Genomic DNA, 19,843 nt, shown 5'->3' with positions numbered 1-19,843 from the left:
CTTCTTCCTCTATATGCATTGCACAGCCTCATTTATGTTGATGCTTCCGGATGCTGCGATATACATTTCGCGCAGCATAGGCGTTCGGTTCGTTTCAGCATACCTCGGAAACCACTTTGTCTATTTCGGAGATTGTCTTCTCTTGGCATTCCGGATGAAGAGCCAGGAAGTAGGCAGCGAAGGTCGTCGTCATCGAGACGCTTTCGACGCCGGCAATGAAGAACACAATTCCTTGGGCTGTTATTTCGTCCAGTGACATCCCTGCACATGAATTTGAGGGAAGCCTTATTCAGTTTTGGCTCTACTGCCCTCCCACCCCCCCTGGTCCCCGGTTTCAAGCCATGCGATTAAATATAGGAGGACGGTGCCTGAAACATAGCCTGACGAATACAGATATAATAATACTGTACAAGCTATTAAGTGAAGTTTCGCGTTCTATGTTCGACATCCAATTCTGAGGATACAAATTTTCGAAAAAGAACTTAGCTATAGTTCTTGCGTAATTTCTAATTCGCGCGACGCTCGTATCGAGATGCGTGATGTTAAACGTTATAAGAGTTTGTGTTCTCCCGAGGACCTTATAACACAGCTCGGCCTGATCGATAATTCGTTGCCTCAAGTCAGATCATTACCCACATTACAGAGAAAATCTTTTTAAGTGCGCACTGTTTGTTCTTTTCTTGTGTGGCTGTAACCGACGAAGACTGGGAGCTCTTACTTTTCTTCTCAGCGTCGCTTGTTTTGTTGTCGGTAGAAATATCCCAGTCGTAGTCCGCATCCATGAACACCTGCAGGAAGTCGTCTTCTTTCTGAAATTCGACGAGTATGAAGTGCCGTCCAATTATGTGAAATGTTGAAAGGCATGTTAAATAATGCTCAGGCTAAGGTCAATTCTGCTCGCACAATTTTTAAAGCGTCGCGTTTCGGAATAACTCGAAACGCAAACACACTAGTTAAATTTTCCATAATGTCCGTCGCGCTGCTACAGTATGCAAAATTCAAACCAACACGGCCAGCATTTCGTCCTCCACAATCGTCACAGTAAATACTTCAGCTGCTTTACGACATATTAGCTTTAGAGCGTCCACCTCCTGGAAGATTTTTTTTTTTTTTGGAAAGGGGGGGGGGGGGGGGGGGGGGGGTTGTTACAAAATTCGCCCCTGTATAGTTCCCTTCACAGGGAAGAATGTAAAAGTTTCAGTGAGCCATATGTAAAGCCGGTTTTCTGTAATGCTGGAGATTTCTCTTTTCTGTGCGTGTGTAATGGCTGTCTTAAGAAAAACTGTGTACTTTCACCTAGTATTTCAATCAATATTAAGGTGCGCTACAAAAGGCTCCACCAAAGTAAACTTTTCATAAAACAGCTGTGAAACGGAACAAATGTCTTAATATACAAGAAAGGTATTCGTTCCTGCCTCTTGTCATCGTCCTTTTCATACAGTCTTTACTTTCTTTGAGTGAACCAACTAGCCTTCTCGAACGTTTTGCTAATGGGCTGGTAGGTCAGGTCAGGTTAGGTTAGGTCAGGTCAGGTCAGGTCAGGTCAGGTCAGGTCAGGTCAGGTCAGGTCAGGTCAGGTCAGGTTAGGTTAGGTTAGGTTAGGTTAGGTTAGGTTAGGTTAGGTTAGGTTAGGTTAGGTTAGGGCTCTTTCATACCTGCCTGTGCGCGAAGGCCATGCTATGAAGGTCATTGCTCCGGCATTCCACTCGTTCACACGACGGCAGCGCGGGTCCAAGATTTCTTCACCTCAGAAGTTTTAAAAGCACGTAAGCGCTGATAAAATAACGAACAAGTTTTAAAAAAAAAAGTAAAGCTACGGAATTTAACAGCCGCCAGGTTGTATACATCGAAGTGTGAAACGAAAGGGATACACCAACAGTGGCAAAGCTTCACCCCAAAGAGTCGCCAGAGTTAAGAAGTCACAATTCCTCCTTGTATTGGAAATCATACCCCATCCAATCAACATAACGCAAGATATTGACTCGATAGCATTAAGGGTCCTGTTAACAAAGAAAATCTGCGTCGGTGTTGTCGTGTCGAGGAAAGCAGGAGCCTCACCTGCCATCTAAGCCACGTGACCTTGTGACGTCATCACAACCGTCCCATTGCAGCAGGCGGCAATCTCTCCATCAGATTGTTATCTAATTGTTCACCGTGGCTAGTGGCAGTTAATTTAATGAAGATCGTGAGAGGTTTCTCGGGGATAGCAACCTATTTCTCACGAACCCTGGCGGCTGTGTTTAAAGCAGCCACCTTCCGGGGCAGTGGCACATCGCTTAAACGCTGCACCACTGCGCAGGAGCGGTTATGAAAAATCCCAGGTATCTCTTAATGTTACGTAGAGAATTACAATTTCCACATATACGGGAAGGTAGGCAGAACCTAGGCGACTGAAACACTGCTTGCGGGAAGGAACTTCTATTGCTATCGCAGTGTGCTCTCAAGGGTACGTTAAGCGTCGTGTGGGGATGAAAGAAAAGACACTATTCGCGTCTGCGAACTGACACCCCAAGAGGACCCCAGAGCACTGAAGGCATCCATAACCACTACAACCCTTAAGGCGGAGCTTAAATGTCCCCTTAAGTTTGGTCTCATAAGTTTCGATCGGTGGTGTCCCCCTTGAGGAAGATTGTAATCACCTTATTATCTTGAAATGCTACAGTATTTGAATAAAAGAGCGAAATACCAACACGCTTTCTTCGTTAAGAAACATTTGGGGATAGGAAAATTTCGAGCACCGCAAAAGTCGGCCAGAAAAGGAGCACGGCGAAAATTATATGGGGTGACTGCGCCTGCCTTACCTTGTTCTTTGATTTCCTTTCTTCGATCAGGTGGGAAACGAATGCCTTAAATATATCGGTGCTCGATTTTGGAGGGTAGTCGGGCTGCAGAACCTTGTAGACGCTCGGCATGAGAACTGCGGAAGCAAGTCTACACTTAGTTATCCAAAAAAAAAACTATTGACTTGCAGTACTCCCATAAAACACAAACACAAAGCACAAATTCTTTCAGCTTTTTAATGCACTGGATTCAATAGAAAATCGACTATAAAGCGAGCCTAGTAAAAAGTGAAAGCAACCACGTCCTGCACCACCATCGCACAACAGGATAGAAGCAATTGTGGATGCTTTGGAGTTGCGCGTGTACTGTTCTTTTTTTTTCCTCCGTTTTTCATGCCCTGGCGTTAGCAAGCTGCACACAGAAATAAAGGCGTTGTGGACAAAAGAAAAGGCAGGTGGGTCTCTTTATTCCGTCGTGTAAGTGCAAATTGCATTTTTTAAACGCCTCCGTAATCGAGGACTCTACTTTTTTGTGCGTCTGTGTGGACCACAATATGAAGCACTTTAGTTCTTTATTTTTTGTAATCAGCAGTGGGCCAGCGGTAGCTAGCAAGGTTTCACAAGAACGACTATTTATAGGAGTAAGCACTGAAGCAATTTTAATGATCAGCTATCAGAATGTGGTCCTTGAGTGTGGCTGTGTTTAAAAGCACCGGTAAAATCGGCCGTCCTATAGCAGTATACTGCTTTGGAATCTAAATGAATCTAAAAAAGTGACTGCGCATCATCAAATTCTTCTAGATAGCACTTTTCAGTAACAGAGCTTCGCCAACCAGACAAAAAAAAATTATGGCTGAGGCTTAGCTAAGGTAAGCCTAGTCAGATGCGAAGCATATTGGTGGCTAGGCTTGGTAATACATGGCTTTCCTTGGTTGCATACTTGGTCATTTTAATACAACCACTAGAAGCCTTCGTCGTGGGGGAAGACAACGGCATGGCTACAGCGGAACGCCGACTAACCCCGAGACGCGCGTTGGGTGAGCGCCTGGATTGCCACGGAAGCCGCGTCTGCCTGCCCGGTGGAGCGAGCGTTTCACCTACACCGAGTGTGAACGCGCGTTCGAAATGCGCGGGAATGCCGCTCGAGGACATTCCGGCGTCTGTGCGATGGCATCGTCACGACGCCGTCACGGTGTCACGTGGCGTGACGGCTAGGGGTCCCACGGCGACGGCGCGAGGTGGAGGCCGGCTCTCTCATCCGATGTCACGTGGTGTGACGTCACGGCGACACGTAGTGTGACGTCACGGTGTCACGTGGTGTGACGTCTAGGGGTCCCACGCCGACGGCGTGAGTGGTAGCTCTAGCAATATGCTTCGCATAAAACAATGCGAAATGTGTGGGAAGCCAGTGACAAACACTGCAGACACTACAAACCCAGCAGTAGCACAAATAGCGCGCTTACTGCATTTCTTGTGTAGGTTGGTGGTCCGATGTACCGTGTATTTCACCTAAGATGTTCTGCTATTTTTAAAAATAGACTTTTTGAGCTAGAAAGCGCCTGATACGTTTAGTTGGAACACACGGTTTAGTCGCTGGTGAAAAGAACAGCCTAGCTGCCACTCTCATTTTCCTCATTTTCTCAGGCCGAAAGAGAGCACCAAAATGTCTGCGTTTCTTTATAAGCCACTGATGCGGTTACTTACATAACATAAGCAGCTTCCACCCAGCCATGTTGCCAAAAATCGCTTCCAGACATTTCATCAGCGGGTGGTCTTTGTCGTTCTTGCTATCCAAGTCGACGCTATAGTTCAAAGCCGCTGTAGAATCCAGAGACGTGTGATCGAACAGCCTGCACGATTACCACCATGTTAAGTGCAATTCTGAACTTAGTAACCATTGATGGTAACGTATCAGGGGCACATAAGAGAAACACGCCTACTACTACGGCGGAAAATAACTTCGCGACAATTATTCGGTACTACTATACCCAACAATTCTGGACAAAAGCATTTTTGAGCAGGAAACGGTTGATGAACGGAATTTTTTTAATACAAAGTAAGATTTCACTATAACAATCAATATATCCGCAGATCACCCGACGGCAGTCTTGTATATTTTTTTTTTTTCGTTAACGTTTTCGGTGTCATCAAAAGCCTTCTCCATTGGTTTTCTATGGCAGTCTTAACTATACGATGCGATCGATGGAAACATTTTTAAGAAAGATTTTGCTACATATCAGAAGAATCGACCATTACCTTCAATATTTCCATAACAGTGTCTTAGAGTTTTCCAATGTTCGAAATTTCTGACTAAGAATATTGGACATGACAAGCTCAAGTGAAAGCAGCATACGTAAATAAATATTCCTCTTGGCCCCATCCTAATTGCGATATGTCACGTTGCTTCTAAACAGCACCCCAGAAGGAGATTACATGATCAGTGGCAAAACGCTTCAAGCGCGAATTTGTCGATTTTGACATAATTATTTTGTTAGTACTGTTACTTTAAACGATGATGTGTGAAATTACTGTGAAAAATTGCATCTACCTAGCCATAGCATGGAAATATTACAGAAAAAAATGAGAGAGAGAGAGAGAGATTGCCTAAAGAAATACCTTCGGCGAGTTTACATACATTCAAAGAATAAATTATAGCATCAGCTTTAAAAATGCCCTTTGTCTCAAATGAAAAAGACAAAGCAAGAGCTCATCTATAATTTGTACAAGAAAGTACAGAACAAGGACAAATCTGTCAGAACATGTAATGACCAAATTTTTCAGGAAGCAATTCTTGAAATGTCGCAGATTTTTGGCCGCGTAAAAGAGCATTGCGGTAGAAGACACGCACTCGCTTACGTTCACCGGCTCATTTTTGGACGCTGCCTTTTCCACTCGGGAAGTCATCTTTTCGGCGATAGTTATAATTTTTTGAGCGATCTGAAAAACAAGAACAAATAAATAGGTCGCAACGGAAGCCAAAAAACATTGATACAGAAATTGACGCAGTCCTTCGTTTTTTATGTATATCACGCCAAGTACATCAAAATGATTACATTTTAAATTTCTTGCATGAATCTGACAGGTCACCCGAGAGCTTAAACCCGCTGCTAGTATTCCCTCTCTGTTATGACTTTGAGGAGGGTGCAAAATTAGCAGTAGCGCCTTCTAATTTCCCGGCGAGAGACCACACATTACGAATGACAGCTAAGCCAGTCATTACCGTCATCGAAGCATTCTCTTCCTAAGCTACTTTTGTGAAATATGATGTCACTCAGTACCCAAATGCTTATACAAAATGTCTCTCAGAGCAGAATGAAAACAAAAAGCAGGGGCAACGCGACAGTATCCTTCAGTTTTCCTTCCGATCGAAAATAATGATCGGCTATGATGCCATCCGCCACTCTATCCAATTATCACTCACAAATACGCAGTTTCGTTTGGTTTGGTTTATAAGGGTTAACGTCCCAAAGCGATTCAGGTTATGAGGGACGCCGTAGTGAAGGTCTCCGGAAATTTCGAATCACCTGTGTTTCTTTAACGTGCACTGACATCGCCCAGTACACGGGCCTCTAAAATTTCGTCTCCATCAAAATTAAACCGCCACGGCCGGGATCGAACCTGCGTATTTCGGGCCAGCAGCCGAGTTCCATAGCCCCTCAGCCACCGCAGCCGCATATATAGGCAGTAGTTTTCGCTACAAACTGCATGGTGCTAAAATGTCAGCTTCAAGTAAAATGACACCCAGCGCGAACAAATTTAACAGAAGGTACACTGAAGACGAAAAATATGACATATTCTATTTCGCTCTCCATTTCTACGCAAGGATGAAGTAATATGATGACAGACCGGGCCCCCAGTGAATCGCAAACGCCGCTACTTAACCCTGTCCGCTTTGACTTTCTTAATGGCAATGCCGCCTTGTGTCTACAGACGCCGATGAAGACGTACTGCTCTTAAGCTAACCCTGCTCCAAGTGATGATAAGGCGACGAGGTGCAAAGGACGCCCACCGTCTTCAGCTGAGTAGCGGTAAGAGTGGGCGTGAAGATGCCTCGAGCCTTCTTCCATTCGTCGCCCGAAAGGTTGAGGATGGACTTGCGCCACACATCGCTCCCAAAGCGCTGAGAGGCCTAGAGTGGACGCGACAACAAAGAGAACAGATAATGATTTGTTTACTTATTTTTCTAGTTATTTACGATTCGTCTATTTGGTAAGCGTTTGCAGGCTAGAGCAGGAGCAGGTAACAAAAAGCATATGAGGCAAGGGTTAAAGGGAAGAAAGAAGTATAATAAAACTCGTTATTGCAAAGCAAACTAAGCCGAAGGTAAGCCGAACAGATAACGCAAAGAAATATGCACTACAAAGGTAATTGTGCAAGGTGAATGATGCAAAGGAAAAACAAGCAGACAAAAAATGCAACGTTGGTTACTTGAAACGCGAACAATGCCAAACAAGTGATGGCGTTAAAATTGTAAAGGTATGCATTGTTAGTTACGCAAGAGCTTAAGTACATCGTTTGCATAGCACTCAGTTTCTACGCGTACCATTCAGCAAGTAGATGCCGTGAACTAGTAGTCCAAGCAATGGATGCGTTTTGTGGTGCGCTCATTGCAACCTGCGCTGGATGAATAGTCTTAAGTTTCCGTGGCGAGTCCCTAATCATTACTCTTTCTGATAATCACCGAAAGCTTCGGAAGGACTTACCGTCCTGTCGGAGAAGTACTTGAACTTCGACACAAGAACCTCACGTAGAATGTTAGTATCTCCGACCACCAGTGTTGGCACTATCCCTTGGTAGGACCTGCGAGTCGACAGTCATATGTTCATTAATGTGACAGCATTATAAGCAGCATCACAGAAAAAAATCAGCGCTGTGGTTTGTCATAAAATTCCTAAAAAATCCGGCGTTGCTGTCTGTCATGAAATTCGCTGATTGGTCGAGACAGTTATGACATCCTCAGGTCAAGTTACATGCCTCCTGCCATACCTGCATGCCAGTTCCCCGGCCGCCTCTTCCCACCTGCATCGCCGTAAACATAAACCTCAGCACGGAAAATCCCGACATTGTGGTTCGTCATTAAATTCGCTGATTGGTCGAGACAGTTATGACGTCATCAGGTCACGTGTATTAAAATGTCAGAATTCAAATTTGGTTCGAAGTTGTATTCACTACGTCATCTATCCTACACCACAACCTCCTTGCTATTCGACTAAACTGATAACTCCTAATCAGCTTAGTTTGACTACTCACCAAATTCTATTTCGCTGTATTTCCTGAGAAAGCCCTATTGTGCAAACGCATTCATCTGATGCGAAGAGGCATGAGTTATAAACTGTATGAATAAAAAAGCAGCTTCAGGTTGTAGCTCTTTCTGCGACTAGCTAATTTGTGTTCTAAAATATGTAGTGTCGTTTGCCCTTAGGAACTGTGTCGTTTAAGCAGCCGGCTAAAAGAAGTGTGGGGTACAATGTCGTTTGTAGACACGTAGCTTTCTTGTAAGATGCGACGGTTCACTGAGTCTAAAGTTATACCAATGAGGGTGCTTGCTACACGTGGAATAGTTTCTTGTAAGGCTTCGCTGGCACTCACACTAATGATAAGTGCTTTCAACACACCCTTTTATATCCATTGTTCTGTCACTCTTCTTTACTTCTCTCCACCACAAAGCGCGTTAAGTGTCAGTCTCATCCCATCTCCCTTCAACTAGCACAGCTCTTAGATAACCAGAGATGAACGATGGCTGTGCTTTTGAAGAATACCAACTTCCTATCAGAAACAGTTGCCAAAAAAAATGAAGGCACCGCTACTCCTCGTCAACTGTAAATAAAAAAAAATAAGCCAGAAAAAAACTCGTGCTCTGGAGTGAAAGAGAAAATTAATTAGTAAGCTACCATTTTCAGATTCAGCCGCGAGTCTTCGCTAGTTTTGCTTAACCTGGAACGCAAAATGCAAGACTCACTGTTAAAAAGAAGAAGAAACACAATGAAAGCATGCTTCTTTAATTAGAGGCTACACCTATACAAAATTTCTTAGTGCTCTAGCAATGCGCATTATTACTGATTAGAAATAAATTCGATGTTTCAAATAAGCATGTGGACTAGGAAACTTCCCATAGTGGAGCGCTTCGGATTGGCTTTTGCCTCGCGATGTTTTCTAAAGTGGATTAAAATTTAAGCGTATGGCCGTTCCAGCATTTAATGCATTCGAATTGTAGCCCTGACACCGTAGCCAGCACAGTCATTCTTTACTCACCCATAAACACGGCCGTAGCGTTTGTAGTTACGATCCACGACTTCACCGAGGGGCTGCAAACAGCAAAAATTGAAATGACAGCAAAATGAGTTTGAATTGGTTTTGTGTTTGTGCGTGTGGAGCTTAGTTGAAAAGGATAATGCTTTTTTCTTACTGGTGAAAAGGCTAATCGCTTTACGGTGATGCACGTGGTCTCTCTCACCGAACTACGCAAAGTTTCATAATCAGCGGAGGCGTCAGCTACACTCGCGAGGAAATCACAAACCTCTTCAGCAGTCTGACATGTTTATTGTTTGATATTACGCCATGGCAGCACACGTTAAGGTATTGCTTTTGCATGCAAACACTCTTGTGAAGTCATACCCTTGTGAAGTCATACCCTCAAGGGCATCTTTTAAATCAGACATTTCGTTCCATAGAATAAATTCTTAAGCTTCAAACAATACCTAGAGAGTTTACCCAGACGGAAAAGTTAATCTGTAAGCTTGTATCGGTTCTGCAATAAAGTCATAGAATATAGTATAGACGACAGATTAAAACATTTTACGATATGCGGCAAGCTTCGCTTCCTGGCAAAGTAAATTTGCAGGTTAAAGCATGAATGTATTTTTGCATACAGGTATCCATGTACTTGAGGGCAGGAATCTGCCGCTTAAAATATAGAGGCGTTTTTGTCAGATAATTCCAAGCAAATACCTTCAATATTTACAACGCCCAGAATGAATGTGAGAATTGTTCTGTTGTTCGTACCAAGGTTTTCAAAAGGAAGGCCTGCTTTTCCTTGGGACGCTGTGTTTAAATCTCTCTGAAGCAGGAGTACGGTCGGCGATTAACAATGACGAGTGAGTGTGTGTCGCTTCGACGTGAAACACGTACCTTGGTATAGATGTCGAAGGCAAAGCGCAGATACTGCCAGAAAGTGTGATGCACGATGCCCTTGTCATTCCAGAAGGTGAAGGTCTTTCGCACCCACCTAAGCAAAAAAATAAACAACGAAGTGCAATCACATCAACTGAAAAGTATTCTGCAAACATAAACACACAAAACTTTCAGTTAGGCACATGAGAACCTTAGCCACTTATGTGCCATAAAACACCACATACAACATCCTATGTTGTAACCCTTCAAAGCAAGACGAAGACCAAGGTACCCACCGGCAATTCCTTTTGATACAGCGTTCATAAAAATCGCCACCACTCGGACCGTTACGAGACTCTAGATTGTACTTTGCGAATCCATAAGCGCGAAGATCTGATGTTCAGCGCCTTCTGGAGATTAAACGAGCACCTTCTTTGTCTTCTTCACCTACTTGCATTCCCTTTCTTCAGCGGTCTGCGCATGCCAATGCCTTCGTGTTTCAGGATACAGTATGCACTACTTCATGCCACGATTTAGTTGCAATTCATACAACGATGGACGGTCTGGCACTCACAAAGAACACATTGGAGACGAGAACATCTGTCTTGTCGAAAACTTCCACAAATTCAGGACACAGATACTGTTCTCCTTCTGCCATCTGTCTGTGGAACTCGGCAAAAATGCTATGGCCTCTGTGCCTTCTAACGTGTGTGCCATACACCCTCTTCAAGATGGCGCTTCTAGTGTGCAAAACCAAGAGCGCATTGTAAATTCGAAACATGACAAGTCCCCCTTCAGACTGAAACATGTTCGTACTCTTAAAACCGCCAGTCTCTTTGAGGAACACTGTTGCTTGGTTTTCTTTAAAAAATGACAAAGCTCCGAAAATCGTGTGCGAAAGTTTAAGCGCCACAGCATTGCTTTCAGCATCTGCGGAAGACGACGTAAGCACAGCACACGCCATAAAGCATCGAAACGTATCAGAGCACATTATACAGCATTGACAATGAATAAAAAATAGCGGTTTTATGCTGTGATTTAGGACTGATGCGAAAGAACTGCCGACGCCCGCGAGACGTATATCACAGGTGCGAAGGCTTGCATTTACTTAAAGCCCCAGTCACATCACAATGCAGCGTATACGCTCCTCTGCAGTCCAACCTCCATCTGTGCTTTTTCATCCACGACCGCAGAACGTTCTAAACACCACGACACGCTCCTGACGCGCCACTCAGTCCGTAGCCCTTTGTGCACACCGTTAATCTTAAAGGCACTCGAGGGGAAGATCCAGTTTGCGTCTATGATAGACTGCCCTACTCTAATCTCAAAAAAGCTACCTTCCCTGAAACGTTGCTTTTAAAAACTATAAAATGCTAAAACAAATTCGCTGACGATACGTGCGTACGCACTAAGAGCACAGCTCTTTGGATATTTGCTTATTTACGTTTTTTTTGTTACATAATTCTTCTACCTTCGCTACGCAGGCGCTGCGCCTCTGCCTGGGTGGTTTTCCCGGAGTGATTTTGGCGACGCAGACACCTTATTTTATTTACAGCTGCATTCTAAGTACGCATTACGGACAATAACAGTCGACCCATGAGCTTCTTTGTACTTTCCAAAGAGAACCGAACATATACATTCGATTCGATCGTCAAGCGGTTGTGAGGGATTCACAGCGATTCCAGTGTCCATTCCTTGCAGTGTCTGACACACGCTCGCAAACGACCCGTTTTCTATTTACATAACCTAACCGGTCTCATGAGGTGTCACTACCCTAATCTTCTGTCCCAAAGCTGTCCCTGCCGCGCTAAGTTACCGTCCTCTTCTGTCGCTGATGCACGAACAAGCGAGTGAGGAATTATCCACAGTCTGCTCACAAAGGCTATTGCCTTTCGAAATCTTTCAAAACTGTTCCATGCTACGACATAATTATGTCATGTTTACGATGCGACGCGTAAATCGCGAAATTTGGCGGGTTTTCGGGGAACGGCACGAGCACATCATCAGTTTGTCCAATGGAACGAGAGGTGCATTGAATCTCCGGTACGTACTCGAGTTCTTGAAGCACGGGTGCCTATCCGCTACACTCCATCGTGGTCACGTAGAGCGAAGTGTCTGGGCATTGCGAAGCGCCCGTCGCTAAGCTCTCTTTTTTCCTCCCCAGGATTCTCCTCTACCCCCCACTGCGCGCTATCGCGGCGGCCCGTCAAGAGAAATGAGCTAGGGCGCGAAGCAGCAGGCTTTACGCAACAGCGACAATTACCTTTGCGCCGCTACACATGTTGAGCACAGCGCCCCTACCGCTCAGGCGCGGTAAGACAGTGTTATGGAGACACGCGAGTGTTCACGGCGAAAGGCGAGCAAAACTGCTCTCACTGGAAACACCAGTAACCGCTGCACTCATTCCCGACAAACCCCTGCACGCGCACACATCTTGCAATCTCTTGCTCATGATCAACACGGGCAGTGGTGCTCAATTCCGGGATTTCCGCCTTTTCCGAGGAGTTTTCGGAGCAATATTTGGCGAAAAGGAAATCTTGATGACATTTCAGGGAATTTTCAAAATCAAAACTTCCTTTTTTTCAAATTCTTCTAATTTCTGCTACAGAGAAATATGCAAGGAATACAGATTTTTGGGGAGTCATTAAGGGAAATTTAGGTGGCTGCAAGGGATAGTGCTCGTACATGCGCCAAGTCTGCATACAATGAACGTACCCTAGATAGCACGCGAGGCTCGCAACAACCTTGACAAAACTCTGTGACTACTATGTAGACATGGAAGTTTTCAGCTTATACGTAAAATGCCTAAGAAAGGCCGGGCTGACGAGGTAACTATGGCGGTAAGTTAACCATCTCCAGGTCGCGGGATCAGCAGCAGCCGCATTTCCGCGTAGGCGAAATACAGAACCCCCGTGTGGTGTACGATCTCAGCGCCCGTTAAAGAACCCCATATAGACGAAATTATTCCGGAGCCCTCCACTACACCCTTTCTTATGACCCATGTGGAAAGCTCTCGATGGTACACTTACCATCGCAATGCAACCACTACTAATGAAAATATGAAGTAAACTTATTTATCCTCTATATGCGCGTTTATAGGGGTCCGAAAACTGAAAAATGTCGACCAGTAATTTATAACGATGACGTTAAGGCTCCTTAGATGATCAACAAAGTGCGCTTCTGAGGCTCCAGCTTCACGGACAATCATGAATTTGATATATTTGAAAGATGCTCGCGACCAGCTCCAAAAAGTTGCGGATAAGAGAACACCCAAGACAGGACGGAACATAACAGCACCCCCCCTGCCCTGAGTGCTCCCATGTCCTCGTCATTTTTGCGCTGGCCACTTATGTTTCAAGTATGAACCAAAGTGCAAATTATCAAATTGAAATTTCGATATATTCGCTACCCTTGGTGAAAGACGGCCAGCTTCATGCAAAGTGCACTCGGTGCGAAGAATTCCCGCCGTGGCTTTACGTGGCGCGACGATGTCACAAGAGATATCACTGGTTTCCTTCTGCAGCACCGGCTTTCATTTTTTCCTTTACCATCTTCTTCAGTCGCTTCAGTCTTCTCAGTAGCGGTTCAAAGCGATACACGCGTCCTTCCCAGCCGAAAGTGCACTCTGCTCTGCCAGTTAGGTGCAAGTTGTTACTCACGATGCGCATGTAGTTACTGTACGACCCGAAGAACGACTTCAGAATGTGCTTCCTGAGAGCTGGAGGGTACTCGGAACTGTCCTGGAGAGCGGCTTCCACCACACTGCACACGGCCACCCTGATCGTCTCCTGCTGGATGTAGTAGCTGCTGTCGTCCTTAACATAGGGTCTCTCGCAAAAAAACGACTGTAACCAGATCAGGACGTCCTCTAGTGCGAGAGTCGGGCGCCATTCTGGCCCCGAAAATTTTCCGAGCAAACTCAGGGAGACCCGACCCGAAGGGAAGAGGTTCGAGTGGAAGTTCACCCGTCCTCCGTCCGTGGTCATGAAGCGAACACGGGGCGGTGTAATTGGGTAGTCCTGGGGGAACTTTACCAGGAAGTGGAAGAGGCCGCCGTCGTACGCAGTGCCTGCGGGGCCCTCGACGAGGACGTGGACTTTGGTGACGTTGACCTCCTCGGGAAAGATGGAAATACCCACGAGAGGCTTGGCGAAGAAGTCCGCGATGTCTTTCTTGACTCGGAGCAGACATTGGGGCGAGGGCTCTTCATGCTCGTACGCGAGCGGGTCCCAAGCGTTTCCTACTGGGTAGTAGTAGTCCATACTGCCGACTCGGAAGGGTATTGATTTTAAACTCGCAACGCTCTACAGAAAGCTAACATTGCGTTCTATCCCCCTGCCTTCGTCCTTCAGCCCCACCTGCCCTCACTTCTCTCCTCTCGCGCTAACAAAAAGAAATTCATTTACCTTGGCACTGAGCATAATTTTGCGTAAAACAAGACGTACTATCAAGCGGGTATTTTTCTTCACGTCATATCTTCATAAAACTTAACAAGATATAAAAAACAAACTCAATAAAATTATGAGAATCAAGTGCAGGTCTCTATAGAAGAAGAGAAAGAAAAAATAAAACTGGAAAATTGGAGGGGCCTGTATCCACTGCGGTTGTTCTTTCCTTTGGCGCTTCTTCGCTTGGACGAAGCAACCGGAGTGCGCGCTGTGCTGTTCAAAATTTTCTTCTAGAAACACAGCGACTTCCATGATAATTTTAATTTTATTTTTCTATTTATTTTCACTTTTATGATTTTCAAAAAAATTAATTTATTATTTTATTTTTCTCTCTTCCAGCCAGTGCAAAACTGAACCATTACATGCTTTTCATTCGGATTTGCACATAAAGCCATCGTCCCGTCCTCGATCTCCCAGCTAACAGGTCCCCTGCCATTGCGTCGTCCAATCTGTCAGCTCCTCCTTGAAGGTATGACACAATATCGTTACTAACCCACATATACGGAAGTGGTCTTTCTCGACTCTACATTCATGGATCCCTGGAAGTCCTCATACCCTTCCTGGAGCAGTGGTGCAGTGGTTAAGCGATGCGCCACTGCCCTACGATGGCAGGTGCTGCCACCTGTAGGGCTTCAGCGACCAAGGTTGCTCCTCCCGAGCAACCTTTCGCGACCAATCATTCTTTCAAGCGTCCCCTGCTACCATGGTGAGTTTGCATACAATCCGATTGGCAGGTTTTGATGAAGTCAGAAGGCTAAGTGACCTAGGTGGGCCACCTAGGTCACTTCTCTGGGGATTTTTCTCTCAAGACGCCGACGCCGGATTTTCTGAATAAAGACAGCCTTAACGCTCTTGCGCTAAAATTTATAGCGAGGCCCTGAAAATACCGAAATGGGCTACGGACAGGTCTGGATACATGGGTTACTCTTGCAGGGAGCAATAAGGCGAGGGAGTCAGGGGTATAATTCGAAAGATTTATACCGAAGAATTTTATAGTTGTCAAATGGGGTTCAGAGTGGTTTTCCCGTGCAAGATGTCTTGCTTGGAGGGTGTAGAGGCGGGACGGCTGTCTTCCTCGGTGACCCTAAATCCACCCCTGGAAAATGAGATCGGTGGTTTTGATGCACTGACGACAGGACGGTGAGGCGTATGCTCAGCTTAAATTCGAAATAAAACGGCGAAAGCTCCTTATGAAGAAGCACATAAAGGATTGAGCTGTAAGGTGGAAATATAAAAGTTCTGAATCTCACTTAAGTGGCAGTTTGGGCTGGTTGGTGTGGTCTAGCAATGAACAAAAAAAAAGGGAAGAAACAGAGCAGAAGAGAAAACCGTAGACGAGCAATGACTCTAAATAGGTTTATTTCCAAGAGCGAAGCCCTGAAGGAACAGAGCAGGTGGCAGAGATGGCGGATTGAGTTAAATGGTATGACATAGCATCCTGTTTCTCCCGCCCTGTGTCTAATGGCTACAGAGACGAAAGGAAATGAGTGCAAGGGGCAAAAGAAATAACCAGAAAAAAGAACCAAGTATAAGAGCGGGTAAACAAAAATACGAGGGGAACACTATGAGAGAAAGCTCTTTCGTTGCGCACTTTCTTCTTAGTAATAAGAGAGAGATTAAGAGAAGAGGAAAGGCAGGGACGTTAACCAAAAGGGTGTTCTGGATGACTACTGTGCACTTTGGATGAGGGACGATGGGATTGAAAATGGACAGTGAGAAGAGGCGACGGGCACAGTCACAGTTGGTCCCTTAAGCAAAACCGCGCCTTGTAGACCATGAAAGCAGTCTAATGTTGTGGCCATGGTCCCAGGATCTTATCCTCGGTTAAAGGGCGAGGATCGAGGCGGTCCAAGGCACTTCGTCTTTCGGTCACCAAAGCAGTGCACTCGCAGAGGGTATGTGCAATTGTCTCATTGCAGCCACGTCTTTCACAAGCAGGGCTGTCATCCATTCCAATCCGGTACGTGTACTGCAAGACGTCTCTCTACTTTTATTACCCCAGGGTATTCGCCTGCAGCCGCTAAGGAGTTTATAATCGAATTTCTTCTCGCGACAGTTTCGGTTTCGGTTTCGACAGTACAGTGATGGCTATTACGTCAAAGTGGCGTTCTGGTCATGTGAAGCACAAGAGAAATTGCGATATAACCACTGGTTGTTCATTCGTTGTGTTGCAGTTATTGAGGCAGCCTGGATTTAGCCTCGTAATGAATGAAAACAACGAAGCACCCATTATATCGCAATTTTTCTCATGCTTCACGTGACCTAAACGCAACTTTGACGTCATAGCCATCGCTCGACCTTTGAAACCGAAGCAGGTCAGAAAAGAAATTCAATTTTAAATTATTTCATGGTGGTAGGACAGGTAAAGTTCACCTAAATAGATAGGGTAACGCTTTGTAATCACAAAAAAAAGAGAAAAAGAAAATTAACTGAACACAGGCGGCCCCATTACCAATACGTTGCCAGTCATGCAGGTATTCTGTAACCAGCAGGTGAATAAGTCATATGTAAAAGTGTTAGAAAATGTCTAAATGAACTGCGCAGCGACCGAAATGTGTTAGAATACTAACCAGAAAAGATCGCAAGCATATTCATACTTACACATATTCATGTTTAATACAGTATATCCACGCCATGCGGTTAATAGAAAGTTACGAAGTTTGAATACCGCGTCGCGCTACCATCGGCTCTGACCTGACTTCCTTTCCAAAATTAAAATATAAATTTCTGCCAAAAAAGTGTGTTCCCACCTTGTTATTTTCATCACAGGGAAAGACAAGACAATAACAATGTTTTATACTCATCTCCGACAGCAGATTGCCCTATTAAATTGTTCTCAGTCATTACTGAGGCTAAACGGTTCATTTTGCACATTTTTCTGCCCTACCTGTTTCCGGGGTAAAGTACCGCAAGTCTCCGATGTCTCAGACAGGTCCATTTTCTACTGCTGTTCAAAGTTGAGTGCCAAATTAATTATTCACCTGGTAAATAAGCGCGCAAAAATGGAGGTGGTTAAAACTTAAAGGAACGACCGCCTCAAACAATTCTAATACCCCTCTTAGCCGGCTGTGGCATCAGTTAAGACGCTCGGAAAAAAAAAGTACACAACGTTTCAGCTCCCACCAAAGAAACTTAAACTGGTAAGAAATGACAGACCAACTCAGTTTCAGGGGCTGAATCATCGCAACCTTAGTATATTTATCGTGTTTCTCGATAAACGCGACGATCTGTGGCCAGCGATGCAATTTTGGATAATTTCGAAACAGCCTGAGGTAACACGGCGAGTTTCACATTGGTCTTCCTAGCTCCCTTGACCAGCAGCAGGAGCAGCAATACCGGCGGCAGCAGCTTCGATTTTATCTTTAACCGCCTCCTTCAGTTCACTTAGCCTCGTCAGCAGAGCTTCGTACTGGAACACTCCCGCTGGAGCCGAGAAACTGTACATCGGTGTGTTAGTCTTGTGGAGGTTCTCTTTTGCGATGCCTTCAAACTTGCCACACGACTCAGAGAACGTCTTAAGGATCTTCTCCCTGAAGGCTTGAGGGCACTCAGGGCTGTCCTGGAGAGCGGCTTCCACCATACCGCACACAGCCACCCTGATCGTCTCATGCTGGATGAAGTCGTTGTAACGCAGGGCGTCCCCTGGATTCGTTTCCGACCAAGCAAAAGCAGGCTCGTTGTGATACGGTTTCTCGTTCATTAATGACTGAACCGAGATTAGGACGCTCTCTAAACCCTGAACTGGACTCCATTCTGGTCCGAACCACGTGCCAAGTATGCTGAGGCAGACTTTACCGGAAGCGTAGAGGTTGGGGTTGAAGGCCACCCGGCCCGCGTCCGTGGTCACGATGCGGACGCGCGGTGGGCTGATGGGGTAGTCCGCAGGGAACTTCATGAGGAACTGGAAGAAGCCCCCTTCGTACGGAGTGCCAGCGGGGCCGACGACGAGGGCGTGGACTTTGGTGACGTTGTTCTCTTCGGGCGAGATGAAGAGACCCGGAGGAGGGTTGGCGTTGAAGTCCGCGATGTCCCTCTGCACGCGTTGCAGACACTGGAAAGTGGGCTCTTCGTTCAGGTACTCAAGCGGGTCCCAACTTTGCATCCGTGGCGTAGACATTTTGCCGAATTTTACTCGAATGGCGAACTCTTAGGGCACTAGAGCATCAAGCCGAGATATGCACTTCGTTCTCCTGCTGCTGTCTTCCTTCTCCAGCACAACCTGCTTTTGTTTCTATGGCTTCGGGTTTATTTGACAAATTGGCATTTATGCTGCCCCTTGGACACAAGCATCCGTAAAAGCAGGCGAAATAAGAAACAAACATTTTCGCTTATAATATAATATCTGTAGTGAAAACTATTCAATGGAATAATGGGCCGCATACTACGAACATTTCGAAGAGAAAGAAGACAAGGACGCCGGAGACAAGAACTCTTCCTAGTGTGTAAAACAGAACTAGTTAGTTTCTGTATACCTATATTTATTTCAATATTATCAACGCTAGTAACCATTACTGTCATTTGAGAGAAATATTGGAATACATGGTGCCACTCATAAACCGAGCAAGAATGCCTCAAGAAGAATATCGATCTTAAAAGCCGCAGAGGGCCCAGACGTAAAGTTTCTGCAAAAGTCATTACGAACCAGTCAAGGCAGTTGCAGGACTACTAGGCTGGCGACTCAACAGCAAAATATATGTATATATTCGCGTGAGACAGGGGTCAAACTCGATACCCAAAAGTGGCGAGTCAGATTCGGTACCCCCAGGCCATTTCTCTTATCGCTATATTTCGCCCTGCCGCGGTGGCTCAGTGGTTACGGTGCTCGGCTGCTGACCCGAAAGACGCGGGTTCGATCCCGGCCGCAGCGGCCGAATTTCGATGGAAGCGAAATTCTAGATGCCCGTGTGCTGTGCGATGTCAGTGCACGTTAAAGAACCCCAGGTGCTCGAAATTTACGGAGTCCTTCGCTACGGTGTCTCTCATAGCCTGAGTCGCTTTGGGACGTTAAACCCCAATAAAGCAAACCGAGCTATATTTCGACAAAACACTACAAAAACTGCAGGGACATTCAGCAAGTCTTGACATTCACCACTAGGCCATCAAGGCACTTTTCTTAAAGGCGAAAGCTTTGCTAGCCTCATTAGATGCAATTCGGTCACCGACCGTCGTTGAGGCCAAGAGATCGTCCAAAAAGATGGCGTCGCAACAGCCTTGACGCAGCCGAAAACATGTTTTCGACTGGACTGCGCAGCGTGCGTTCCAAGGCTTTTTTTTCCCCAGAGTCGCACCCTAAAGAAAAACCGGGTAAGAGGATCGCTTGTAGTACCTGTTGAAAATCCACGGAGCGGAGCAACAAGGCGGCGATCGTGATCCAACCTCACAGCTCTCCCATACGAAGCAGATGAGGAAGGGAAAGGAAACTTTATTTTCACTAATGATTTTTCCTGCGGTTTGGGGGCATCTTCAGAGACGTCTTGGTTCTACCCCCAGGAGCCTTCTCTGTCG

General features: G+C 45.6%; 1 protein-coding gene and 1 pseudogene across 2 annotated transcripts in view; both read right to left on the bottom strand.

The window, feature by feature from the left end:
- LOC149364158 (cytochrome P450 3A41-like) overlaps nucleotides 1-19,843 on the bottom strand; it is a 44,044-nt gene that overhangs the window by 17,017 nt on the left and 7,184 nt on the right. For both annotated transcript variants that reach the window (XM_089570042.1, XM_089570041.1), the window contains exons 2-10: nucleotides 9,909-10,005; nucleotides 9,033-9,085; nucleotides 7,484-7,580; nucleotides 6,790-6,909; nucleotides 5,629-5,717; nucleotides 4,485-4,630; nucleotides 2,802-2,917; nucleotides 719-809; nucleotides 104-261 (exon numbers count right to left, since the gene is read on the bottom strand). In XM_089570042.1, the coding sequence (XP_089426168.1) occupies nucleotides 104-261; nucleotides 719-809; nucleotides 2,802-2,917; nucleotides 4,485-4,630; nucleotides 5,629-5,717; nucleotides 6,790-6,909; nucleotides 7,484-7,580; nucleotides 9,033-9,085; nucleotides 9,909-10,005 (967 nt within the window). The remainder of the gene's footprint in view (nucleotides 1-103; nucleotides 262-718; nucleotides 810-2,801; nucleotides 2,918-4,484; nucleotides 4,631-5,628; nucleotides 5,718-6,789; nucleotides 6,910-7,483; nucleotides 7,581-9,032; nucleotides 9,086-9,908; nucleotides 10,006-19,843) is intronic.
- LOC149364159 (ubiquitin-conjugating enzyme E2 Z pseudogene) lies at nucleotides 17,640-18,455 on the bottom strand (annotated as a pseudogene).

Source organism: Amblyomma mixtum, chromosome 2, assembly GCF_055824585.1.
Source record: "Amblyomma mixtum isolate Tamu chromosome 2, ASM5582458v1, whole genome shotgun sequence".
Taxonomy (NCBI): domain Eukaryota; kingdom Metazoa; phylum Arthropoda; class Arachnida; order Ixodida; family Ixodidae; genus Amblyomma; species Amblyomma mixtum.
Note: the sequence above shows the minus strand (reverse complement) of the source record. Positions and strands in the feature narration are given on the sequence as shown.